Source organism: Pogoniulus pusillus, chromosome 25 (assembly GCF_015220805.1).
Source record: "Pogoniulus pusillus isolate bPogPus1 chromosome 25, bPogPus1.pri, whole genome shotgun sequence".
In the NCBI taxonomy this organism is placed as follows: domain Eukaryota; kingdom Metazoa; phylum Chordata; class Aves; order Piciformes; family Lybiidae; genus Pogoniulus; species Pogoniulus pusillus.
Window position 1 is genome coordinate 13008944 of NC_087288.1, and position 27482 is coordinate 13036425.

The 27482-nt window shown below is 44.1% G+C and overlaps 2 protein-coding genes across 3 annotated transcripts in view; one reads left to right on the forward strand and one right to left on the reverse strand.

The window, feature by feature from the left end:
* Nucleotides 1-21971, reverse strand: part of LOC135186622 (spermatogenesis-associated protein 7 homolog) — a 101400-nt gene extending 79429 nt beyond the window's left edge. Inside the window, exon 1 of the mRNA XM_064164510.1 lies at nt 21888-21971. The gene's annotated coding sequence lies outside the window, so the exon portion shown is untranslated. The remainder of the gene's footprint in view (nt 1-21887) is intronic.
* Nucleotides 21972-26031: 4060 nt separating this feature from the next.
* Nucleotides 26032-27482, forward strand: part of KCNK2 (potassium two pore domain channel subfamily K member 2) — an 88929-nt gene continuing 87478 nt past the window's right edge. The window contains exons 1-2 of one of the 2 annotated variants that reach the window (XM_064164506.1): nt 26032-26813; nt 26924-26981. In XM_064164506.1, coding sequence (XP_064020576.1) covers nt 26981 — 1 coding nt within the window. In that variant the 5' untranslated portion in view covers nt 26032-26813; nt 26924-26980. The remainder of the gene's footprint in view (nt 26814-26923; nt 26982-27482) is intronic. The other variant, XM_064164507.1, reaches the window with a different exon arrangement.

Sequence of the window (27482 nt, forward strand, 5' to 3'; positions counted from 1 at the left end):
CTAAGAGCATAAGGAAAAGTCATAAACACTAACGATTTTTCCTAATACTACAAACAACACCTCAGCTTCTCTCTCTGAGGATACTGGAGAATCATAGAATCAACCAAGTTGGAAGAGACCTCCAAGATCATCCAGTCCAACCTACCACTCATCCCTAGACAGTCAACTAGACCATGGCACTAAGTGCCTCATCCAGGCTTTTCTTCAACACCTTCAGGGATGGTGACTCCACCACCTCCCTGGCAGCCCATTCCTCGTAACATCCAGCCTATACCTCCCCTGGCACAACTTGAGACTGTATCCCCCTGTTCTGTTGCTGGTTGCCTAGGAGAAGAGACCAACCCCCACCTGGCTACAACTTCCCTTCAGGTAGTTGTAGACAGCAACGAAGTCACCCCTGAACATCCTCTTCTGCAGGCTGCACACCCACAGCTCCCTCAGCCTCTCCTCACAGCGCTCCAGGCCTTTCACCAGCTTTGTTGCCCTTCTCTGGACACATTCCAGTATCTCAGCATCTCTCTTGAATTGTGGAACTAAATTGAGAAGCTGAGGTGAAAATTAAGAGAATGGAAAGGAAAATATTTTAGATGTCTTAGAAACAGGCCTTGTGTTTGAAAGCAGAGGATGAATAGTAGAAGGCTGTCCCATAACTGGCACTCATCCGACTAACTTTTCACCTTGCAAATATTTTGGTACACACTAAATCATGCTCCAGCCAAATGGTGATGTTTTATTTATGTAGCCTATGTTTCATTATTCCATTGGTCTTTAAACTTTTCTGAATTAGCTAAGGTGTGCTGCATCAGGAAATGTAGCCAGGTATTCGTCAGCACACTGCAGCTGTAAGGACTTCATTTGCAGTAATTGTTTAAACATATGGATGCTTAGTATGGAGGCTTTGTGTTTCTCCTGGCCCTTGGTGAGAATTCTACTGTGGTCAAGATTTCAAAGTTGGAAGTGTACTGAGTGCAGGAACAGGGAAAAGCTGAAATTTATTTGGGAGAATAAAATAAGTCAGGGTGTGAAAAAAAGCAAAGTTGGAACTGGATGATCTTTGAGGTCCCTTCCAACCTAAACCGTTCTATGATTCTATTATTTTATAAATGGAAGTTAACATGTGGTATCTTTGGAGTATGAGGTCACAGAATGATAGGGGTTGGAAGGGAACTCTGGAGATCATCAAGTCCAACCCCCTACCAGAGCAGGACCATAGAATCTAGTTCAAGTCACACAGGAATGCATCCAGATAGGTCTTGAAAGTCTCCAGAAAAGGAGACTCTGGGGAGCCTGTTCCAGTGCTCTGTAAGGAATTTCTTCCACATGTTGAGGTGTAACTTCCTGTGCTGTAGCTTACATCCATTGCCCCTTGTCCTGTCACAGGGCACAAGTGAGAGTAGGCTCTTCCTTCCTTCTTGGCACCCAGTTCTCATATATTTGTATTAAATCTCCTTTCAGTCTTCTCCTCTCCAGACTAAAAAGCCTTAGGTCTCTCAGCCTTTCATCATAAGGGAGACATGCTGCAGTCCCTTAATCATCTTTGTAGCCTTCTGTTGGACTGTTTCAAGTGGATCTCCGTCCCTTCCAAACTGGGGAGCCGAGAACTGGATGCAATATTCCAGGTGAGGTCTCACTAGGGCAGAGTAGAGGGGGAGAAGAACCTTCCTTGATCTTCTGGACACAGTCTTCTTAATGCACCCCAGGATCCTGTTGACCTTGGCCACAAGGGCACATTGCTGTCCCATGGATAACTTCTTGTCCACCAGGACTCCTAGGTCTTTCTCCACGGATCACCTCCCAGCCTGCACTGGTGCAGCTTATTATTCCTTCCCAGATGCAGCACTCTGCACTTATCCTTGTTGAATCTCATTAGGTTCCTCTTTGCCCAGCTCTACAGTCTGTCCAAGTCTTGCTGAATGATCACACAGCCATAGAATCATAGAATGGTTTAGGTTGGAAGGGACCTCAAAGATCATCTAGTTCCACCCCCCTGCCATAGGCAGAGACACTTTCTGCTAGGACAGGTTGCTTAAGGCCTTCAGGTATTCAGCATCCTTCATTATCAGGGCTGCCTTTTCATTCAGCAGGGGACCCACATTTTCCCTATTTTTGCTTTTGCTACTGATAGATTTGAAGAGGCTCTCATTCTCTTTTACTTCCTTTCCCAGTTTTAGTTCTAAGAGGACTTTGGACTTTCTTATTGCCTTCTTATATGCCCTGACAACTCTCTGTAGATCTCCCAAGTGACAAGTCCCTTCTTCCATGAACTGTAAGTTTATTTCTTGAAAAAAAGATAAGTGGTAGTGATAAAGCATGTTTGAGAAGTCAGGAGGCATCATGTTGAGATTAAGTGGATTTTTCATAGTTTCATTTTAATATGATTGATTGGCATAGACAAAATAGATGCTAGTGGAATTTTCTTGTATGTATAACCAATTCCCACCTTAATTAATCTGTAATTGAAAGAGTGGAATTACTTCCTTCATCCACTCCTGGAAGAGAAAGGAGCCACTCGATGCTGGTAGCAAATTCATATGACACTGAACATGATATAATCCTGAGATCTTCAGTCTGATGCCATACATCACAAAGTAACATATAGGCCTCCTTTCATGGTTTTATTTATGACAGCTGATATCAATTTGATTAGTTAATTTTAAAAGGAATATTAACATACAAGTGAAAAATAATAAACTGTGGAAAAATTATTTATTAATATTAAATCTCACCAGAAAACTTGTTTGTAAGGCTCGAACTCATGGTTGTGGGTATTTTGTTTCATTTTTTTAACAGGCTGGATGGGTGGGCAGAGGCCAATGGGATGAGATTGAACAAGGCCAAGTGCAGGGTTCTGGACTTCGGCCACAACAACCCCAAGCAGCACTACAGGCTGGGGACAGAGTGGTTGGAGAGCAACCAGGCAGAGCAGGACCTGAGAGTGCTGATAGATAGTAGCTGAACATGAGCCAGCAGAGTGCCCAGGTGGCCAGGAGAGCCAATGGCATCCTGGCCTGGATCAGGAACAGTGTGGCCAGCAGGACAAGGGAGGTTATTCTGCCCCTGTGCTCAGCACTGCTCAGGCCACACCTTGAGTGCTGTGTCCAGTTCTGGGCTCCTCAATTCAAAGGAGATTTTGAGGTACTGGAAGGTGTCCACAGGAGGGCGCCAAAGCTGGTGAGGGGCCTGGAACACAAACCCTATGAGGAGAGGCTGAGGGAGCTGGGGGTGTGCAGCCTGCAGAAGAGGAGGCTCAGGGCAGAGCTCATTGCTGTCTACAACTTCCTGAAGGGAGGCTGTAGCCAGGTGGGGTTGGTCTCTTCTCCCAGGCAACCAGCAACAGAACAAGGGGACACAGTCTCAAGTTGTGCTGGGGGAGGTCTAGGTTGGTTGTTAGGAGGAAGTTGTTGCCAGAGAGAGTGATTGGCATTGGAATGGGCTGCCCAGGGAAGTGGTGGAGTTGCTGTCCCTGGCGGTGTTCAAGAAGAGACTGGATGAGGCACTCCGTGCCATGGTCTAGTTGATTGGCTAGGGCTGGGTGGTTGGTTGGATTGGATAATCTTGGAGGTCTCTTCCAACCTGGTTGACTCAGTGATTCTGTGGAACAATATAATACATACAGATAAATTAGCTAGAAAGCAACTTAAGGAAGCTCATAACCTCATTTTTTCTCTCTACCTGACAAATATGTAAGTCTCTGTGTATAAAATCAGTGGGACTCTATAAAGGCATAGCAATCTATTCAGAATTGATTGACAACTAGAAGAAACCCTGCCAAGTCTGTGTTCTGGGCCAAAATATGATGCTTATTCCTGGATTTAATATGGATCAATCCTTGCACCAGTGATGAATAAAATATATTTTCACTTCTGATGTTTGTACTAAAAATGTCATGCATAGATTATTTAGGAGAAAAAGTTTTTTGACTTGTTCTCACCCTCAAAGATTTGGAATAACATGTTCTGTATCACTGTAAACTGAATGTCTGTAAAACCCAGAACAAATTCTTTCTCAACAGCGACTTGAATGATGGAGAGGTGGTTGCTGATCATTTGCAAACTCATTGGGTTGCATAGTTATCACAGAATCTCCAGTTTTATTATCCTTTATGTAACTGAGAAATTCCTGCTGATTTGTTGTTCTGTTTTCATTTCCATCATGTTCCAAACCAGCAATGCGTCACTGTCTAAAAATGTATTGGCAGGTAATAGAGAAAGGCAAGTGAAAGGTTGTCTCTTTTGCAAACTGGTAAAACCACATAACTTACATTTAAATGGAAACCACATTCTATGATCAGAGACAAACAACTTACGGGTTGTAGTAGAATTTATAAAATGAAGAACAGTGTAATTAAAGAAGCCCAGAAATGAAGCACTAAAGCAGAATTCCCATTGACTTGCCTTTAGATGTGCACTGTGTTCTTGTTTGGTTGAGGTAAGGGCATTTCTTTGGATTTTCTCTGCTGCATTTAATGCCTCTTCTATTTTTCCCCACTCTTTATAGAAACATGTATACAAAACAAGAACTCCTCAGTGGGAGACATGCCTACATAATGACTTTATCTTGCTAATATTGCCATTATTCCCTCAAATAGATCTTTCAGCTTTCCCACCTACGATTTGCTTCATATTTGCTCATGAAACAACTTGGTACATTGTGTGCACTTATGTATAAACAGGAAAGATAGTAGAAGGCTAAAGAACGTGCTGACACCATCCTCCTTCTTCTCAGACTCGTAACTTTATCAGTAAAGGACTCTTAAGAGTCTGCTGCAGTATCCCTGCAAAGTCTCATTTTGCCCCCAGGCCTTGGTTGACAAGGATAGATTGTGAGATGTTACCACCCTACTAGAACTGGCAGGAGAAATGCTGAGGCCACACCAGAGGTTGTGCAGGTGACCTCTGTCACACAGAAGACACAAGCTTAGACCATATCCACATATATAAACATAACAGAGCCTTGAACACCTCATAACACATTCAAATGAGAGATGGCATCTGCCTGTCGTGCTACCCAAACTGCTTCTGTCCAACTTCCCTATAGAAAAGGAAGCAGATCAGCAGGGTCCATCTGTAATGTGCACATGGTGCTGTCTGAGACTGGTATACATAGTCTGATCTCTCACACAAATAACCATTTGCTTCCAAAGAAGTCCAGGCAGGCAGAAATTGGACACTGGAGCTGAGTGCAGTGCAGCAGTTTGAAAATCACCACAAAGTTGTATTATACCTTTTTTTTGTTTAAGTGGTTATTTTTTTAAAGGTTATACCTCCAGCATAACCTTGGCATTGCAAAGAACCAAATCAAATATTGAAATATTATTCGCTACCAATTCATGTAGAAAAAAGGTTTCTGAAGTTTTAGTGATGCCCTTTTTTAAGACTGCCGTGGTGCTTCAGATGAGACATTCCCTACTTTCAAATGTTATTGTAATTATTTTAAAGATGTTTGAAAACCATTGATCAAGAAGAGTACAAAAAAATCACAGCTGCAGAAATAATCTGGTCTCTGATTGAAATGGGGAGATGTATAGTGCCTGTTGCTGAGGTATATGCAGAAATAACATGATAAAGTAATCACAGGCACCGTCATACTTTTGCTGTAATACAGAAAACTCACATAAAGAATAAACTGTAAGAGACAAAGTAAAACCCTCCTAATATATGAGCCATTGCTGCATGGATTGTATGACCTCTGGAGTGCAATTTCTGATGAACAGAGGAATTGCAAGATAAAGGCAGGGCAGGGTCTTACTAAACAGCTCTGCTGATGTAGCTCAGCTCTTGGAGAGGCAAGACACTCGGGAGATGCTGCATGCCACAGCTTCCCTTATTCTTTACATGTGCTGCTTGGAGTTTGGTCCATTTTGATTCTGTGATAATTATCATCTAATGTCCAAAAAGCAATGGCTTTATGAATATATGGGAAAAAAATGTTCTAGCACAAATAACATCCTCAGAGACAACAAACCATATGTTTTTTGCCTTGCAAAATATAAAGTTTTGGTTATTTATATGCTTACTTCCATTAATCTTCTCAAAATACAGACTGTAAGGCAACTGGGATGCTTAGATTGAAGAATTTACTTCAAGTTTCTATTTGACTGAAGTTAAGTATCTGGCAGAAAGGAACAGCATTGTGAAGAATTCATCCAGACTGCTATTGCATGGCAAAAAGAAGGCACACAGATGAGGAACTAAATTCCATGTAGAAGTTTTCTATGTTGTAGAAGCTATTGCTTCTATAGATAGCTGAGTACTTGTGCAAGGAAGACAACATAGAGTGATAGAATCAACCAGATTGGAAGAGACCTCCAAGCTCAGCCAGTCCAACCTAGCACCCAGCTCTAGACAATCAACTAGACCATGGCACTAAGTGCCCCATCCAGGCTTTCTTGAAGACCTCCAGGGATGGTGACTCCACCACCTCCCTGGGCAGCCCATTCCAATGCCAATCACTCTCTCTGTGAACTTCCTCCTAACATCCAGCTTAGACCTCTCCCTGCACAACTTGAGACTTGTTCTGTTGCTGGTTGCCTGGGACAAGAGACCAAACCCCACCTGGCTACAACCTCCCTTCAGGTAGTTGTAGACACCAGTGAGATCACCCCTGAGCCTCCTCTTCTCCAGGCTAAACACCCCCAGCTCCCTCAGCTTCTGTTTACCCAGGGTAGGAAAAATAACTCTTAACTGCAGAGAAAATGGAGATGGGGAAATCCTACAATGAAAACCTTTAGATAACTGAACAACCCACAGTGAGCCCATGCCTGCTCTTCTGATTAATTTTCCTGCATATTTTGTTCCCTGTGACTGCCCCCCCGAAAACAAAGGTTGCCATCCTGTTCATTATGACTTTTTTTTCTGCTTCACATGGACAAGCACAGCCTCTTTTGCAATTTCTAAACGTATGTGATAAACAGAACTATGTTGTAAGGGAAAGTAACCTCACTAACCTGTGCAAATACCAGAGAAGAGTGTGAGGATTGTATTAGAGGGTGAAAAAAAGGTTAATGTTATGAAGAAGTAGAAGAAAACAGAAAAGGGGATGTTTCAACTGCTTTTTAGACCTGTCTTTCAGCCATTTCTTTGACACTTTGGCCACTCGTGATTTATTTTTTTCTTCATTCATCCCAATTTTTAATTATATTAGTAACTCGAGGCTACTTCTTAGCTCAGCAATAGCTTCATCTTCTATTAATAAATGGCACATAGCCTTGTCTTTGACACTTGCTGTGAGTATTTTGGCTTTGATAGAACATGCAGTCCAGGACACTGTTATTGCCTTTTAAATCTCAAATCTTTTCAAGTTACCAGTACAGTGTTTCACCCTGATGATGATAACTTAGCATCAAAATGTTCAATTTTCACTAGGGTTCTTAGTGCTACTGTTGCTAAAAATACAGATCAGAGAACAAGTTCTTAAAAAACACCCTCCTTATTCTACAAGACATTCTTCCAGATGGTTTTTCTTCTCCATAGTCTGGAGACAGGCAGATAGAAGGGACAGCCTGGTACCTGAGAGCTGTGGGTTGGAGGAATATTACATCTCAGTGTGTGTGACTGAAAGGGCTTGGGATGAGTGTCTCAGGTTTTTTAGCTGCACACCAAGTGACCTGCCACGCTGGGGTTACAGCCCTCACGTGGCAGTGGGCTACATTGGTTTGGAGTCTGCTAGGGGACATGAGCCAACTGACGTGATTTGAGCCAGGATGCAGAGGCCATCCAGCCCAAATCCACAAGGGAGCACTAAAAGATCTGGAACATGCTGAGCTATCCACTCTCCCCACAGCTCTCTAAAGTCTATGTGGCTCTGTGAAGAAAAGAGAATGTGGCTTATGGGGTCAGGAAGACTGCCCATCTCTCCACTGAGCCTCTGAGACCAATCTGTTTTTGCAGGCAGCATGTCAGATAAATCTTTTTTATAAACTGACCATCCTCTGTTTTAAAATGTTAGGGTTTTGTTCTCATACTGCTTATTCAGAGTTTGTTCCAGAAGCTGGATCTTCTCATGCTTTTTTGTGATTTCCAGCCAAAATTTATTCACAGAATGGATTTGGGTTTGTGCCAACATGATCCATTAGCTCAAAAGTGCCTTTTTGATTGATCTACAATCTGTCTTTGTTTTGCCAGAATAAGTGAGCTGGGCTCCTCTTGTTTGCTCTGACATAATCCATTCTCTTTCTCTTTAAGTTTTGTGGATCACTGATGACTAGAACTAAGTGCATTTTGCCACTGATGTTTCACCAGGGCTTATGGTTGGCATGCAGCACATTGATAGCATTTGCTTGTGAAACCTCAACTCCTATGTGTTGTTGACACTAGCAAAAACAATCAGTCTAATCAAGATGGTGGATTTAACAGGATTTGTAATAAATGTAGCTAAAACAGGCTAGAAGGGTCCAGTTTATTATGCATCACTCCTTCATATTCACACAGGGATCAGGACCCACCATGATTAGGAACCAAAACTGACTGACCCACACGAGTAGTGCTATTTGTAGGTGGGTCTGAAAGAATCAGTATCCCAAGTGTGTGATATTTGATGGCTCTCTACTCAGAGACTGGTCACTTTGGGTTCCTTTGACAAAGTACTAGCTCTTCCCATTCACTTCCTGTAGGCTTGCAGCTCCTAAGAAGCTCCTTCCAATGGCCACAAAGCTTCTTTTAATTTCAGGTTGAGGGAAAAGTTTAATGATAATTTGGCCTTGAATAGTCCTAGGTAGATGCATATCGTTGCCTGTGCAACATATTGCTTTGAACCAGAACAGATCAATAGCTAGAGGAAGAAGAAAAACATCAACTTCCCTCCCTTGCAAGCTCCAGTGTTGCAAATAACTGACAAATATTTGTCAGCTTACCCCTTACATCCAGAAAGATTCATCACAGTTAGAAGAATTTCAGTTCAAGAGATATGTTGAGGTACTGGAACATGTCCAGAGAAGAGCAACAAAGCTGGTGAGGGGCCTGGAGCACAGCCCTGTGAGGAGAGGCTGAGGGAGCTGGGGGTGTTTAGGCTGGAGAAAAGGAGGCTCAGGGCAGACCTCATTGGTGTCTGCAACTACCTGAAGGGAGGTTGCACCCAGGTGGGGTCGGTCTCTTCTCCCAGGCAACCAGCAGCAGAACAAGGGGACAGTCTCAAGAGAGACTGGAAGAGACCTCCAACCTCTCACCCAGCCCTAGCCAAGCAACTAGACCATGGCACTAAGTGCCTCAGCCAGGCTTTTCTTCAACACCTCCAGGGACGGTGACTGCACCACCTCCCTGGACAGCCCATGCCAATGCCAATCACTCTCTCTGGCAACAACTTCCTCTTAACATCCAGCCTATACTTCCCCCAGCACAACTTGAGACTGTCCCCCTTTGTTCTGTTGCTGGTTGCCTGAGAGAAGAGACCAACCCCTCCTGGCTACAACCTCCCTTCAGGTAGTTGTAGATGGCAATGAGGTCACCCCGAGCCCCCTCTTCTCCAGGCTGCACAACCCCAGCTCCCTCAGCCTCTCCTCAGTAGTCAGAAAGGACTAGAGAGGTCAGAAAGGATTACAGAAGTTGGAAAGGACTACAGAGGTCATCTACTCTAACCTCCCTGCAATAGGCAGGGCCACCTGTCAACAAAAAGAGCGATCTAATTACTTTGTGCTAATTACTGTTTTGTGTTAAGGAAAAAAAAAATCTGATAGAGTGGAAAGATTTCAGATATCTGAGAGGATATCCAAAATAGAAAACTATTTAATATTTCTAAAAGAACAAAAATATTTTGGGTGTTTTATTCCCCCTGTTTATGGGATACTGATTTTGAGATCTGATTGGAATAAAGACCAAAACTGAAGCATCATATGAGATTCTGACTTAAGTGCAGAAGCAGCTGTGTTAGACTGCCAAGCCGCAGAACTCTCTTGGATGAGAATAGAAGTTTTAGAAAGAAAAGAGGTGATGGTACAGTAGATGGGGCTGACAAGCAGATCTTACTGAAAAAAAACACAAAACATTGCAAAGTTAAAACCCCCAAAACTTCAACAGTACAATTCTCATGTGTAATGATCTTACAAGAATGTGAATTTTACATGTGAAGGCAAAAAACCAAAAAGGGAACTAAACAATGACTGGCCTTTGACAGAACTACTATTTTGGTAAGAAACAAAGCTGTGTGGGAAGCTGTACCTCAAAGAAAATGAAGGGTTCTGCACAGTGAAGAAGATAATTTTGTGGAAATTGCTCCAATAGAGAGCTATTTCAGAAGACTGCAATGCCCCCTTGAACATGAATTGCATTGTTGTTGCTTATAAATGGGATATTGATATCCAGGTCAATATCAAATCTTACGTAAGTTTGAGTCAAAACAAAAAAATCCCAGGTTGTGCCATGATAAACTCACTCCTGTAATAGCTGTATACAAGATATAATTGCAAAGCAGCCTCTTCAAAACAGAATTTTACTGATTCCTGAGGGAGGCAGAAGCTGGAAATGCATGTGGCACTTCACCTGACAGGGAGAATGTATAAGCCAGCAGGCCAGGTGCACTTGGAGAGAGAAAAACAGATTGAAAGAAGCAACAAACAAATAAATAAAGACATAGACAGCAAAGAAAAGAAAATGGGAAAATTGAAATGGTCGTTGCAGTTTTAAGAGAACACTAAGAAAAATGTAGAACAAAGATCAGAAGTTGAACATATGTGCATGCTTAAAGAAACTTTCTACCCTGGAGACGTAAGAAACAAATGTCCATTGAGGCTTTTTAGATTGGAGAGGAGACGACTAGGGGGTGACCTCATTCATGCTTTTAAATATGTAAGGGGTTAAGTGCCAGGAGGCTGGAGCCAGCCTCTTCTCGGTGATGCCCAGTGACAAGACAAGGGGCAGGGGGTGGAAGTTGAGACAGAGGAGGTTCAGTGTGAACCTGAAGAAGATTTTTTTCACTGTGAGGGTGACAGAGCACTGGAACAGGCTGCCTAGGGAGGTTGTGGAGTCTCCCTCTCTGGAGATATTCAACAACTGAATGTGTTCCAGTGTGATCTGATATAGGTGATCCTGCTCTGGCAGGGGGGCTGGACCAGATGATCTTTCGAGGTCAGTTTAAGCCCCTGACATTCTATGATTCCATGATTACAAAGGAGAAAAATGGCCCAGTTCTCAGTGCGTATTTACAACTGAGTACACAATAAGCTAAATTGCAACTTGTTAAAAATTTCTTGTCCCCAGAGAATTCCCTATGTAATGTCATCAAGTTACTGGTTTTTAAATCCCTTTAATAAAAATGCAATTTTCCACCTCAAAGAATTAAGGAAACAAAGAGTGCTTCACTATATTTAACATTCCCATGCCATTGTAATGAGGCTAACACACACATCTTCCTCAGCAAGACTTAGCTGTCCAGGGAGAACACTTATGGTAAGGACTAAAGGACTGTGAATAAGTGGCATGGTTTACATTCTAAAGTAAAGAATGACTGGGTTTTGGCTTCATTTATACACTGATTTCAAATACAGTGGGTAAGGTGACTTCTAGCACAGTTCCACTTAATCCAAAGCCAAACTGCACATACTTTTTTTGAGGTACTCTTGTTTTTTAGTGTTTGCCTTTTTGTGCTTTCCTGCAGTTAATATTATCTGAGCATTATGTTCTGCAGAATGCCCATGAAAACTTCTTGAGCAGGTAGGGTACTTCTGTGTCATGGCTTGTGAGAGTCCTTCCCATTTCTCTAGGTTCATAAGTACATGCAGGCTGAACGCCACTGTTGTACCAGGGCAAGACCCAGGCATGCAATGATCCCTTGTCCCCATATCTCTCACACCCAGTTGCCATGCCAAGGAAAGCTCAAACCCAGATCCTGAATGTGAGCCATGGCATGTTGTAGCCGGGCGTTGGTCTGAAAGTTTGTGGAGCAGGACCCTGAGGCATGCCAGGTCATGCATGAGAACATAAATAGAGACACAGCCATAGATAATGTGAGAATTGAATGCCTCTAAGTTTTTAGGCTTCCTTTGAAGTTGATGGGAATTTGCCTGAGTAAGGTATGCATAAAAATGGAATAAACGTGCTCAGTTTTGGCCTGCTGGGACATGGGTGTCAATAGTAAATGCTTTATTGCTGAAATCGTAAGCAGCTAAATATTTCAGGATTAAGAATACTCCACCCAATGTTTTTCTGGTTAGAGTATTCCTAGGGAGGTAGATGTAAGCTCCTATCTCCTTTCCTGTCTCCCGGGTGGATGCTTTGGTTACTGAGTTGCACTTAGTGAAGCCTTTTAGCTCTTTATTCTCTCCCTTCCCTTCTTCACTTCCCACTTTGTCCCTGTTAAGTACTTTAAAAAGTCCACTCAAACAGTGTCTGGAATCCCCTCCTTTAAGAGGCCTGGATCCCAGAGAATGACAGGGATTCTTTTTCTGTAGTGTTGCCCAGTGGCTGGTTGATAGCAGTTCCTGGAGGACTGTTGTGAGTTTGTGGATTATTTCTTTACCCAATATGTTATATCCAGAACCCAGGTTCTAACTTTAGACTGCATCTGCTGTTCAATTAAAACTAGGTGTACCAGAGCAGAGCACAGTGACTCTTAAAATCATAGAATCAACTAGGTTGGAAGAAACCTCCAAGATTATCCAGTCCAACCTAGCACCCAGCTCTAGACAATCAACTAGACCATGGCACTAAGTGCCCCGTCCAGTCTTTTCAACACCTCCAAGGACAGTGACTCCACCACCTCCCTGAGCAGCCCATTCCAATGCCAATCACTCTCTCTGGCAACAGCTTTCTCCTAACATCCAGCCTATACTTCCCCCAGCACAACTTGAGACTGTCCCCCTTTGTTCTGTTGCTGGTTGCCTGGGAGAAGAGACCAACCCCACCTGGCTACAGTCTCCCTTCAGGTAGTTGTAGAGAGCAATGAGGTCACCCTTGAGCCTCCTCTTCTGCAGGCTGCACACCCCCAGCTCCCTCAGCCTCTCCTCACAGAGCTGTGCTCCAGGTCCCTCACCAGCTTCATTGCCCTTCTCTGGACACCTTCCAGTTCTTGTGTGTACGTTCTTTCCAAGTGGTCATTTTGAATGGTTAGTGGTTCAGCAGTTATCGGCAGGTTGCTTTCTTGTCTTAAAAATAGAGGAGGGTGTGAATCCTTGTGCACAGTGGGTATTCAAGTACTGATGAAAGTGACTGATGATAAAAAGCTTGCTTTCTACTCTTCTGTCGTCAACCGTCTATTGGAATCAAAAGCACATGGATAGAAATTAATCTTCCTTGAGTTGTTCTAAACAGACAATTGATGGGGGACTGCTTTGATCTTATTCAGTTGAAATTGATGAATTCTCTTAATTGCTGTGTTTGAATAGAGTTAGCAAAATTTTTCTGCATGCTGAAGCACCCTTGATGGTTTGTCTTCTTGAATGCCAAAGGAATAAAGTTGGTGAAGAATCTGAAGGGAGGTGGTGTCAGTGTACTGTTTGACAACTCAGACAGATGACAACTATCAGTGATAGATACTGGTAGAAGTGACCAGGTGTAATTTGTTTCTGTACTTGAATTTTTCATTGAAACTGCCATTGCTTAAAATGCATAAACAGTCCTTGGAATGGGAACTCACATCTTCCTGTGCCAAGTGAATACATAACCACTAAGCTAGGAATGTTTTCTCTTTTCCTCCTCTGTCCTTTTCCCACTTCATGAATCCTGGATTTTACAGGAAGAACTGGGATTACATAACAGTTCTTTAATGCCTGCTGGATTACAGGACTGTTGTAAATCTAAGGAGGGCCCTTGAATCTCATGCTGTCTCCTTATTATGCTCATGCTTGCTGAGCAGGTTTTGAAAGTGGGCCACCTAATCTCCTACCTGGAGTCTGTTTTTTCCAGCAAGCAGATTGCATCTTGCCAGCTGAAAGAGACACTCAGGGTGGCTGGGACTGTAACAGTAGACTGACATACACTGAAGGATTTGCCACATACTGAGGAGATGGCTGCTCAAGATTTGTCAGCTATCCTGAAACCCATCTTGGTTTCTAGTAAAAAATATGTTATTATACTAAAATATTGAGATTAGGAAAATAAGTCAGTGACTATTTCTGGAGAGAGGTATAGGAAATGAAATAATAAAACATATTGTAGCTACATCTCATTCTAGTTAGGTTTAAATCACTTTGAAGCCTGACTTTCTTGTGTAGCTAGCAGAAATTTAAGCCAAAATTCTTTCCCATGTAACGGACAACTGACACAGACCTCTGGTGCTCAGAGCAAGTTCTCTTGCATCCTGCCTGCCATGGGTTAGTCTTTGATCTTTAAAGGTACTTTTGGAGTGCCTTTCTGTGACAGTAGAGGCTCAACTGGAAGTCAGCAGCTAACAGACTCTGAAGAAATCCTTTATGCAACAGGAAGACAAAACATAATGATGAGTTCAGAACTTGCTCTGGGGTAAACAGGTCCTTTACTTGATTTCAGTAAAACTCTAATGATGGCAATGGAGGTTAAACACTCCAAGTACCCATATAAGTACATGTTCTGGTTTTGCTGGGACAGAATCAAAGGCCACCCTGGGCTGCAGGCCATTAGCAGTTGTGAGTCTGCTAGGACAACTGACTTCAGTTGGCTCACAGGTGTATCCCAGCCCATAAGCATCACACTCAGCATAAAGGAGGAAGTTTGCTGAAGAGTTGTGGCTCTCTTGCTTTGGCTCCCACCTTAACCTTCTTTCTACTCTGGAGGACTACCTTCTTGGATATTAGGACTGCAGTGTTTTTGCTGGACTGAGTATGACAGGATTTATCTTGTACTGGCATTGGTATTAATTTGGCTACTTTGTTAAATCTGTGTTCATTTCAGCCTGTGGGAATTCTTTCTTTTTTCTGATTCCCCTTCTCCATTGCAGAGAGGTCACTGGGTGATAGAATAACTGCTATAGTTTAGCCCCAGATATAGACTAAATGTAGACAACATATTCCAAGTGTAGACTTTATTTTGCACAAATATGTGAGGGCTACAAGTACAGCTCAGTAATACTTTCTAGGGACCTGACCCAATTGCAGAACAGTGCACTTGAGTTCAATAACATATTAGGGTAGGTGATCTCAAAGTATGGCTTCCTGGCAGTCCCAGAGATAAGTTTTCTTGAGGAAGGTGAAAGATGTGGGGTTAAATTCCTGTGTGCAGAATAAGCAGTTCTTTTTTCCCCTCTGTCCTGAGCGAGTCTTCTGATCATTGCACTATTGCATAATAGGACAAGGGCCAAGGGGTTTACATTGAGACATAGGAAGTTTCATTTAAACATGAGAAGGATTTTTTTCCCTGTGAGGGTGGCAGAACTCTGGAACAGGCTGCCCAGGGGGGTTGTGGAATCTCCCTCTTTGGAGATATTCAAAACTCGCCTGGACATATTCTTCTGTAATCTGGTTTAGGTGATCCTGCTCTGGCAGGGATGTTGGACTGGATGAGCTTTTGAGGTCCCATCCAGCCCCTGACATTCTGTGATTCTATGACAAAGTCTCTTGGAGGCATTTCTTTTATTTATGCTTTAAAAGAAAAGGGTCACCATCCCTACATTTTACACAAAGTTTGTTCTGCTAGCCATCTAGAAAAGCCTGCCAAATAAACTCTCCTGAGGAGATAAGTAAGGAAGGCTTATTTTCCCAGATCAGTTGGGCACAAGAATGCCATTAGTGTTGAATAGCGTGGTGGGAAGTGGTTTTGTGTCCAGGAGCAAAAATCTTGTGAGAGAAAACCAGTGGTACAGAGAGATTTAAAAGGAGTAGGTTTGGCTTTGGGTCACAATTTGCACATAGGCACCTCTGTCCAAATCAGATGCTGTGCCAGTCCCCTGCATAGTGAAACAGAAAACCCCACAGACATGAGGTAAGTCCAGAACTGGAGGTAACACATACGTGTCAGGAAAGCACTGTATTTGAGCCTGTTTACAATGCTGAGCGGTCAGAGGCACTAGTCTGAGTGTGTTGCTGTGAAGACCATACCTGCCCTACTTTCAGGAGCTGGCAATATTTATTTGTTAGGCTGTGCAATCTCATGCATGCAGCAGCTTGCTCCAAATTCCCACACAACTCCTTGTGTTGTGATGTGCAGCTATATCCAAAATCCTTCATATCTGGCTTACACTTATTGCTGCAGATTTGCTAACAGGATGCAGGACCTACTCCCTGTGACCCTCTAAGTTGTGGATACTTTCCCCACAAGTCTACTTTATTAGTTACAATATTGTGATTGTGGCTGACTTGCCACGAAATATTCCAGGTGGTTTTTTTTTATAAGTAAGAAAAATCATCAGATCTTTCCTCTAAAATAAAGAAAACATCCAATGAGTCCCCAAGAATCCAGTAAAAATGTTCAGCCTGAGGCTTCCTTACTCATTGCTTTTGTTGTGTTTCTTCCATTGAGATATTCTTACTGGATAAAGCCTTAAGTAAAAATCTCAAGTAGTAATCCTCTTAATAGCTGAAGTTGTTAAGGAAGAGAACATGAAAAGCTAGGATAACGGTAATTTCAGGAATTGGTTGCTTTATGGCTTTTCTATTAACTTCCCTTGGCAATCTCATGCTCGTTACACTGCTTTACTCCCATTTTTAAGGGAAAAAAATCACAGGAAGTTTACATAAATTGTTATGGGGGTCAGTTAGGTTGTATCTGTTGCTAATAAAAACTAAGAGAAATAGTTTTTTTTATTGAATACTACCTTTTATACTACCACCCTGATTTTTTTAGCTTTACTTTGCCTTTTTTATGTGATAGGGCAAGTGATTATAAAAATATTGAGATGCTGAGGAATTCAGAAATAGAACAGTCTCCATGTTCAGGCTGCTAAAATGTCATGGAAACTTCATAATATTAATTTTAGCTGTTTTACTTGAAGGAGTCATATAAAGAAACTCTCTCACCAGTCTGCTGTCCAAAATCTGTCTGGTTCCATTTGGCATCTGGGATATTTACATCTGGGGTACATTTATCCCCCCAATTGAAGAGAGATGTTGAGGTGCTGGAACGTGTCCAGAGAAGGGCAACAAAGCTGGTGAGGGGCCTGGAGCACAAACCCTATGAGGAGAGGCTGAGGGAGCTGGGGGTGTTTAGCCTGGAGAAGAGGAGGCTCAGGGGTGACCTCATTGCTGTCTACAACTCCCTGAAGGGAAGCTATAGCCAGGTGGGGGTTGGCCTCTTCTCCCAGGCAACCACCGATAGAACAAGGGGGGATAGTCTCAAATTGTGCTGGGGAAAATCTAGGCTGGATGTTAGGAGGAAGTTCTTCACAGAGAGAGTGATTGGCATTGGAATGGGCTGCCCAGGGAGGTGGTGGAGTCACCGTCCCTGGAGGTGTTCAAGAAAAGCCTGGCTGAGGCACTTAGTGCCATGGTCTAGTTGACTGGCTAGGGCTGGGTGCTAGGTTGGACTGGCTGATCTTGGAGGTCTCTTCCAGCCTGGTTGATTCTATGATTCTATGATTTATATTTGTAAAGAGGAAAATCTGGGCCAGCCTCCCCCTGTACTTGGTACCTACATTCTCCTTGGACCTGGAGACAAGCTTTTAATGTTCTTTCTGAAAACAAACCAGGAAACTGTACAAAATAGTACACCAGTTTCCTTACATGCTTAACATCAGTGGCATGACACAACTGCCATGACACAAACCTTATTTCTAGCAAAACTGTAAAGGCAGATTAGCAGATACTTCAAAGCTGAAAAGACCAGTATGAACCTGTACCTGTTCTCCTGCCAACATGGTCCATAACTGCCAGCCCAAAATTAAACCACCAAACCCAGAATTTCAAGTGCCTACACCTTACAGAAAGCAGAGGTAAGAGTGATTTAGGATGAGAGTGCTGAGAATGGCAATGCCCCATGCATCTAAATACCTGCAATTTGTGTTTCTTGCTATACAAGCAGCTTACAAAAACTGGGCTCTGTTCACCCAGCTTTCTGCCTCCATGGTGCCACTGGCATCTTTATTACAGGAGAAAGATTTGGTCACCAGGAAGGGCAACTAATCACTAATCCTTTGCAGCTAAAGCTAGAACACTGTGACATAATCATTTTCACTATCAGTCTTTTAATGGGGTGTGAAACTACCTCTTCACTTCTGTTTAGGTGCTGATGTGTAAAACTGTGAGATACTTTTTTTTTTCCCCCTCAGAATTTTAATAGCTGAAATTCTCTGCCTCTCTAACTATTGCTTGCAACCACCATATTTTGACATGAGCATTAATGCACAGCTTAGTTTCACACTGTGATTTGTGAGCTCGGTGTGTGGCATGGGGGGAGGAGAAAATGGGAAGATAATTGAGACAAACTAAGAGGTCTATCCTTAGAACAAGCTGTTGAATTAAAAACCAACCAACCGACCGAAACCACCAAACCACTGTCTTTATATGAAGGATTTGTAGCATCTTTTTCCAGATTTATCTCCATGTAACTGAAGAATGCTGAAGCTGCTAGAAAAAGGAGTCTCTTGTGCACATTTGAAAAGAATTCCTAGATTTCATTCACTTTCTCTTATGATTACTGTCATATACAGTAAGTCTGGTTTAAAACATTGATAGAATCATAGAATGGTTTAGGTTGGAAGGGACCTCAAAGATCATCCAGTTCCAAGCCTCTGCCATAGGCAGGGACACCTCCCACTGGAACAGGCTGCCCAAGGTCTCATCCAACCTGACTTTGAACACCTCCAGGGAGGGAGCATCCACAACCTCCTTGGGCAACTTGTGCCACTGTCTCACCACCCTCACTGTCTAATTTGAATCTCCCCTCTGCCAGTTTAAACCCATTACCCCTCATCCTGTCATTACCAGACCTTGTCAACAGTCCCTCTCCAGCCTTCCTGTAGGTCCCCTTCAGATACTGGAAGACCACTATAAGATTAATATTCTCCTTTTTCCATCTCCTCATTTGTATTACTTCTGCTGGCAAGTTCCTTCATTGATCCTGCATGATACTTGGTTTTGTCCAGGCTATTTTCTCTTATCTTGTTTTCATCTGGTTTATTTCAAACTTTGTTTGTGGATTACCCCACCAAAACCCAAACCAAACCAAACAACTAAACCACCAAACACCTCCTGCCTCAAAAAAACCCACCCAAAAACCCAACAACCCACAAAACAAAACCCACACCAGCCAACCAAACAAAGCTAACAACAACACAATCCCAACAAAATCCAAAACACACTCCAACCAGTAATGCAATTTTAGGTGATTTCCAATGTCCTCTCTCTGTCATTTTATTTCCAGATTGTTGTGCCATAGGTCTGTGTTGCTACGTTTAGACTTCCCTAAATGTGAATGTAGTACTTCACAAATATAAAAATCAAATCCTCAACTCAAGGCATAGTTTAAAATCAAATCCTCAGCTCAAGGCATAGTTTAAAAGTCAGCACATGCTTGCTTACTTACTCAAGAAAAACTACCTTTAGAGTCTGCATGAACTTTGGACACTTTTTGTATTGAGCCTGATGTGTGCAGTCTTTTATTTACATTCTTTTTCTTTCAAAATACTCTGGTTTTTTTTTATCAGTCTGCAAAGACAATACAGAGATTAGGTTTCCAATGCTGCCATGAAAATCTGAGGAGAGCTTGGTGATTAGTACTAATAGAAGTGGAGAGACAGATATACACCCTAGATATTCTCATTGCCAATCTCCTATTTTGGGGAAATTACAGCTAGGCCAAATGAAAACCAAATTACAAACCAGTGATTTTGTAGAACATTTTCATGATTACATAAAAATATTTTGTAACTATCCTGAAGCAGCACTAACTTTCCCTCAAGGAAATCAGTAATTCAAAGTAGTAGTAAGTTTTTCCTGTGCATAAATAATCAGTAACAAAAGTGATATATGGCAACCCACATTTATCATTGATGGAAAAGTCATTGAAAAGTTAGTTATAATTGTTGCTTCTGAAGCTGTCCAAGCATAACATGTTTGTGAAAGCAAATATGAAAAGAACAGTGACAGAACATGTGACAAATAAATCCCATTGGGTCTGGTAACACGACACAGACAGGGAGGAAACCCACTGGGAGATTTATAAACCAGTGAAGAAAAACACTTACAATAGCAAATACCTTATGGGTTCCAAAACAACTTCCCACTTGCTGCACGTGGATAAACAGGTAAGAGTTAGTAGTGATGGAAAGAATTAGAACCTAGTTAAAACTGACAGATGAGCTGTATGAAAATAGATGCACACATGTAAACATCCTTTCTGGTAATTGATGAGGTGAGAAACAATAACTTTTCTGATGAACAAATGATTCATCACAGACAGACGCTCAGGGTAGATCTAGTAGCTTGCTAGGGAGGTAAAATTCATTAATATATATTCTAGTTGCACCTCATACACTTAACTAATTTAAAAAGTTAATTAAAAGTGGTCATGTATTTTCAATTAGGACTGCTTTAAGTCCTATTAAGGTCTTAGCAGTCCTAGGACTGCTTTAAGTCCACTTTCAGGGGTGTTGGTGGACGAGAACCTCAACATGAGCCAGCAGTGTGCACTTGCAGCCCAGAAAGCCAACCAGATCCTGGGCTGCATCAGAAGTGTGGCCAGCAGGTCGAGGGAGGTGATTCTCCCCTACTACTCTGCTCTAGTGAGACCCCACCTGGAGTACTACATCCAGTTCTGGAGCCCCCATTACAAGAAGGATGTGGAGATGCTGGAGCATGTCCAGAGAAGGGCCACTGGGTTGATCAGAGGGCTGGAGCAGCTCTCCTATGTGTACAGACTGAAAAGAGTTGGGGCTGTTCAGTTTGCAGAAGAGGAGGCCCCCAGGTGACCTTCTTGTGGCCTTCCAGGATCTGAAGGGGGGCTACAAAAATGCTGGGGAGGGACTTTTTAGGCTATCAGGGAGTGACAGGACTAGAGGGAGTGGAGATAGGTAGGTTCAGACTGGATGTGAGGAGGAAGTTGTTCAGCATGATAATGGTGAGAGCCTGGAATGGGTTCCTCAAGGAGGTGGTTGAGGCCCCATCCCTGGAGATGTTTAAGGCCAGGCTGGATGAGACTGTGGCCAGCCTGATGTAGGGTAGGATGTCCCTGCCCATGGCACGGGGGTTGGAACTAGATGATGCTTGTGGTCCCTTCCAACCTTGACTGATTCTATGATTCTAAGTCTTTACCACTTCTAGAAACAGATGAGGGCTGACTGTCACTCAGCAAATGTTTCCTACCTACTGTATTTTCTTTGCCCTTCTATCACTTGTGGTGGGCTGGGAGGGTATGCTCTCAGAATGGGCACTAGGAGTAGCCCTGCATCTTTGCTGCTGTGAAGCACATTTCATTTGCTCAAAAGAGAAGCAAGTTCTAGCCATTAGTTTTTCCTTTAGTGTAAATCCCCATAGCAGGATATAGCTGATGGTTTAATAGCAGAATATAGTAACATGACATGGCCTTAATGTCATAATTATCCACAAAGAACTGAAAGAGATCGTTTAATGTCTCCAAAGAAGTGAAGAAGAAAGTAATTCAAAAGTCCTGCTGTAGAGTAAAATGAGCCTTAAAATTCACTTACTGAAGTCCAGTGGTAGTTCTGCTGAGCACCTTGGTAGTAAAATCTAGCAGTAGCAAATGCTTAGCTTTGACTTTAACTGGGTATGTGGCCTGGCCTGTTCTGGAGAGCAGCAGAGGCTTCCTGCTCTTAAGTCATGAGGAAGCAGAGGTTCCTTTAGAGGGAGGGAGTCTTGGCCACGCAAGGCCTGACGACTGTAGCAATGCCAAAAGATCAAAGACATGGGTTCCTTGCCATAAGTGCCTGTATGAATTGTCTGCACAAGTCAATGAGGGCAATGCCCTCATTGGAAGCTTCACCATAACAGTCCCTTGGGAATGTAGAAATCCTGGGCAATTAAATAAGGGTGAAGAAGGCTGAAACCTATAGTGCCTCCTGTTGCACAGTTGATTAAAGAAGAGCATTTTTTGTACCAGAGGTGGGGAGTTAGCAGGAGTCACTTGCTCTGGGCACAAAGGAAGTGCCCTTCATGGTCTTCCAGGGAAGGAATGGATCCTGCAATTAGTAAGAGGAAAAGAAAGCATTAGCAGTAGATAAGTGTGCCTTTTATGTACACTTTTAAAACTAGTCTTTCTAGGGTGATGTTTTTCTGGGATGACTATTTCCTTACAAGTTTGCTCCTGTCCTATCAAAGCTATATTTATATCACCTGCAGCCATTATTTGTGTGAATATGAAACTGCTATGTTTGTTGTGCAGCTTTGACTTCCTCTGCATGCTGCACGCCTGTCTCTCTTGGCTGAGCCTACTTTTAACATTTCAAAGAGTTGATCAGCTTCCAGCAGCCACTGTCTGTGAGTAAAGTGGCCATCCCAAACTCATGCCAATACATTTTTAGACAGCATTTGACAGTCCTGTACTTTGTGAGTCATGTTAGCATGAAATACCCAAACCTGAATATACTTGCTTGTATTTTTGTTGTTGTTGTTCAGATAAATCTCTTGCTCAGCAGCAAGCCTATTTGCTTGCAAGGTTGGAATTCTCTGTTGTAGCACTTTTTATTACTTAATCTTGTCAGTGTTGGTTGGTGGCATGTTTTGTCAGTGATATGCTGCATTTGAGTAAATTGAGTGCTCAGTAAAGCTCAGGCCTGAATCATCAAACTGGTTAAATATCAATTCCAAATTTGAGGGCAAAATGGTCACAATATTTAAACAATATGTGGTGCACATTGTGATTAAAAGGGGCTTCTAATCAACAAGCAACTGAACATGAGCAAGCAGTGTGCCCAGAAGGCCAAGAAAGCCAGTGGCATTCTGTCTTCTGTTAGAAATACTGTGTCCAGTGGGAGCGGGGAGGTGATTGTCCCCTTGTACTCAGGTCTGGTGAGGCCACACCTTGAGTATTGTGTTCAGTTTTGGGCACCTCAATGTAAGAGAGGTGTGGAGGTACTGGAGTGAGTGCAGAAGAGGACAATGAAGTGGAGGAAGGGTCTGGAGAAGAAGTCTTAGGAAGGGCAACTGAAGGAGCTGGGGATGGTTAGTTTGAAAAAGAGGAGGCTGAAGGGAGACCTCATTGCTCTACAAATACCTGAAAGGATGTTATGGAGAGAGAGGCTGGTGCTGGTCTCTTCTCACAGGTAATCAGTGATAGAACAAGAGGGAATGGCCTCAAGCTGTGACTGGGTAGGTTTAGACTGTATATTAGGTATCTTTTTTTTCACAGAAAGAATGGTCAGGCATTGGAATGAGCTGCCCAGGGAGGTGGTGGAATCACTAACCCTGGATGCATTTAAAGGTTGTTTGGATGTGGTGCTCGGGGATATGGGTTAGAGGTGAAGCTTGTAGATTAGGGTTATTGGTTGGACTTGGTGATCCTCAGGGTCTTACCCACCTCAATGTTTTTGTGATTCTGTGAGTAAAGATCTTCACAGCTGGATATTTTTTATACACACACACACACACAAATCATCAGCTTTCTTCCTTTCTCCCCTGAAAATTTCTTAGCTGTCAGCCTATATAAACACTGTCTGTACCTATCTCATGCAAAAGAATCCAATCACACGATTTTTTCCAGCATCCTATGGGAAAACAGGCACAAGTTTTCCTCCATGCTGACCTGTGTATCTAAAATGTTGTGGAAAATAGTACTACATGCCCTTCTTTAGCAATCTAAATATTTGGAATAAGATTTTGTTTTTCCTTGAGTAGAGGAATTATTATTAAAAGCTGAAAAAGGGTCATACTTATTGCCTACAATTTGAAATCAGTGGGATGTCTCCCAATAGCTTCAGGAGAGTTTGGATGAGGCCTTAAATTTAAGTGTTCTACCCAACAGGCAGAAACAACTTTGACATGCACTGGAATGACTGCACTGGAGCTTTGACTTTAATAGCCAAAGTGCTGTCTCTGTGAAAGTAAATATTTTCATTAATTACCTAGTAAATATCTCTAATGTCTTCTTTCAGTTGGCTAATAATTTTTCACCTATTGTCATCCCAGGTGCAGTCTTTGGCTGGAGCATACCACTTACTTAAAGTGAACTTGAGCTGTGCTTTATCACTTCTCCCAGGAGTGGTATCTGACATGTACCTTTAGTGATAGGCATCTTCATACCCATCAAGAAAACCACTCATTCTTTTGTATAACACAAAGTAGTTGTGTATAGCAGTTCCTGCTTTCCCAAAGCCTTACATAGCACTAGCATTTATTCTATGAAGTCACATCCTCTAATAATCCAGGTCCCTTCCAGCTAGATGGCTTTCCAGCCACCCTTTCCTAAGCCTGTGACACTGCTTGGGGTTGTTGTGACCCAAGTGCAGGGCCTGACATTTGACCTTGTTGAAGCTCATCCTATTAATGTTGGCCCATTGATCCAATCTATCCAAGTCCCTCTGTAGAGCCTCCCTACCTTCATGAAGATCAACACTGCCACCTAACTTGGTGTCATCTGTGAACTTACTGCTGACACACTCTGTCTTCATCAAGATCATCGATAAGGATGTTAAACAGAAGTGGTCCCAACACTTAGCCCTGAGGAGCACCACTTGTGACTCACTGGCTGCCAGCTGGATTGAACTCCACTGACCACCACTCTTTGGGCCAGTTCATCCAGTCAGTGCTTTATCCAGCAGTATGTGCTCATCCAAGCCATGAGCAGCCAGTTTTTCCATGAGACTTCCGTGAGCAACAGTGTCTAGGTAGACAATATCCACAGCCTTTCCCTCATACAATAGTCAGGTCACCTTGTTGTAGAAGGAGATCAGGTTCATCAGGCAGAATCTGCCCTTCATAAACCCATGATGACTGGGCCTGATCCCCTGGTTGTTCTCTATATGGCATGTAATAGTGCTTGAGATGACCTGCTCCAAGACCTTCCCTGGGACCAAGGTCAGGCTGACAGGTCTAGAGTTTCCCAGATCCTCCTTTCTTCCTTTCTTGTAGACAGGTGTTACATTTGCTACCCTCCAGTCCATGAATACCTCCCCAGTTAGCCAGGACTTCAGGCAAATAATGGGAAGTGTCTTGGCAAGGACGTCTCCCAACTCCTTTAGCACCCTTGGGTGTAGCCCATTTGGCCCCATAGCGTTCTGTGCATCTAGGCAGTAGATCACTAACCACTTCCTGATTTATTGTGATCACCTAATTCTGATTCCTCTCCCTGACTCCTAGTTCATGGGGCTGGGTGTCCAGGGAACTGTTGGATCCAGTGCTAAAGATTGAGGCAAAGTTAGTGTTGACCACTTCAGCCTTCTCCTCACCCATAGTCACCATGTTTCACTCTGCATCCAATAAAGGATGGAGATTTTTGCTCTTCAAGACTGCCTTGAGAAAGTGAGTATCAGTAGACAAGGAGAGGCATTTCACTTTTCTTCTGTTGTTTTGAGTACTGGGACTATGTTGATGAAGTTGACTGTGAGAATGAAGGTCTGCTTGCAAAAGAGTTTCTTGGGCTGGGCCTCATGTCTCTTGTTACTCACAACTGCTCTGGGGGTTCACAGTGATGGGAAGTGATGAGCTACAGCTCAATCTGAAATGACAGATGCAGTTTCCTTCCCCTGCTGTATCTCTCAGAAATGTGTGACCACACTAGGGAAGATCGGCATGACTGATGCTGCTGAAATTGGAGTCCTAAGGAACTCAATATTAGCCTCATTTGTATTATGTCACATTGATGGGGGAAGCGTTAAAGTAAGTGGCTTCTAAAGTGTTTGCTGATGGTGTCGCTGATTTGAGCAGGATTATAATCCATTAAACACCCGATGTACCACTGAATTTGGCCATTTTACTGGTAGAGACTCCGGCTTTAAAGGCTTGTGACCTATTCCTTTTTGTTATAGTGAGTAATCTTTTAATGTGATTGCAGAGACTTTTCAGAGAGTGGTGGTTGTGGGAGCAGTTTTTTGATTCTCCTAGTAAATCTTCTGCCTTTTAGGCCAGTGTAGATGTTCATCAGCTCAGTGTGAACGACTGACAGATGAAGGGGAAATCGGGGAGTTAGCCCGTGGAGAAGATAACTAGAACAATTTCAGGCTTTTTAGTGGCTGAAGCCACAGCTGAAGCAGCGTTTCTGATGTACCTATCAGAGTAAAATGGAAGGAGGCAGTTCGCTGGCTGGGCGTGCGATAGGAGAGCAGCTGCCATCCCTGACTCCTAGATCCCACCTCGTTAACTCCTTGCAGCAAAAGGCCGGGCTCTAAAGCACACGGGTTAAAAATCAGGCCAAGCCGAGAAAGGACGGAGCCGCCACGCAGCTTCGTCCCTCTGCCCGGAGAGGTCTCCTCGCTCGTTCCCCCGGTCCCTGCGGCTGCGGTGACATTTCGCCTAGTTCAAAAGTTCACGGGGAGGCTCTAGCGAGGCGGTCACGTTTAGGGCTGGAGCGGAGATCTCCGGCAGGTCCTGCCTTGCTGCCGGGGGCGGCCGGTGTCTTCTGCTCCCTTCTGCTTCTCCGCTCGCTCGTTTCCAGGCGAGACGTTGGTCTCCGCAGGTACCACGCTGTCTGCCCCTCTCCGTTTCTAACCTGCGCCCCTGCAGCATCTGCCAGCCGGGCTGCTGGCGCGGAGGGGGGCGCGCCCGGGGGGCCCGGAGCGGCGGAGGCGAGGGTGGGGGGGACACCCTCGTGGCGGCTGCCCGCCGCCCCACAAAGGGCATCGCCGGGCTCGGGCCGCTCCCACGCCCCGCGCACCGGAGCATGCACGGACGGTCACACACACACACTCTCACACACGGACACACACAACCCCCCCCACACACACACGCCGTGATGTGCGATGCGCGATGCGCGACGTGAGGCACCTCGCACGCCCCGGGGCCGGGGGGAGCCGGCGGGATCTGCGCTGCCAGCCCGCCCGCCCCTGCCGCTCCCTCTCCTCCAGACCCATCCATCAGTCTCTTCCTTTCGGTCTGCTCCTTTATTTTCTTTCTTTTTTTCCCCCCTTAAATTTCCTTTTTTTTTTTTTTTTTTTTTTTTAAATTTTAAATTTGAATTTCTTCTAACTGTATCTACACAAGCCCTGAAAAAATGCCTGCCCGTGGAGCGAGGAGAGGGCACCGGGTCGGTAAATAAGAAGTGAGTACGAGCACAATGGCGTGCCTCCCCGCTTCCAGCCCTGCGGATGCTGCATGCGCCCCTGCTTCCCCCGCGTTCGGGCGCCGGAGGGACCCCAGGATAGTCGCGGCGATGGCCCGGGCCCCCTTTGTGCCTTGCCTGGATGCTTTTCCTTTTTTCCCCGGCTCCGCTCCTCGGCCCCACCGCCGGTCGCCTCGCCCCCGCGCTGCACCCCGACGCGGAGCATCCCTGCCGCCGGCGGCTGGGGGCTCATCCACTGCTGTCCGCTGGACCGGGTCTGCGCCCCTCGGGGGCGGCGGGCATAACCCAGCACATTGGAACCGCCGTGGCCAAAGGGCGGCGGTGCCCGGTGCCCGCTCCTTTGTTCGCCGGCGGCCGCGGCGGGTCGGCGCTACTCCCGGCAAGCGGGCGGGCTGTGGGCTCGGCGGACCCGGCCGGGAGTGCCGAGGCCCCCCATACAGCCCTTGGGGGCTCGGAAAGTCGCGGGGGTGAGACGGGAGA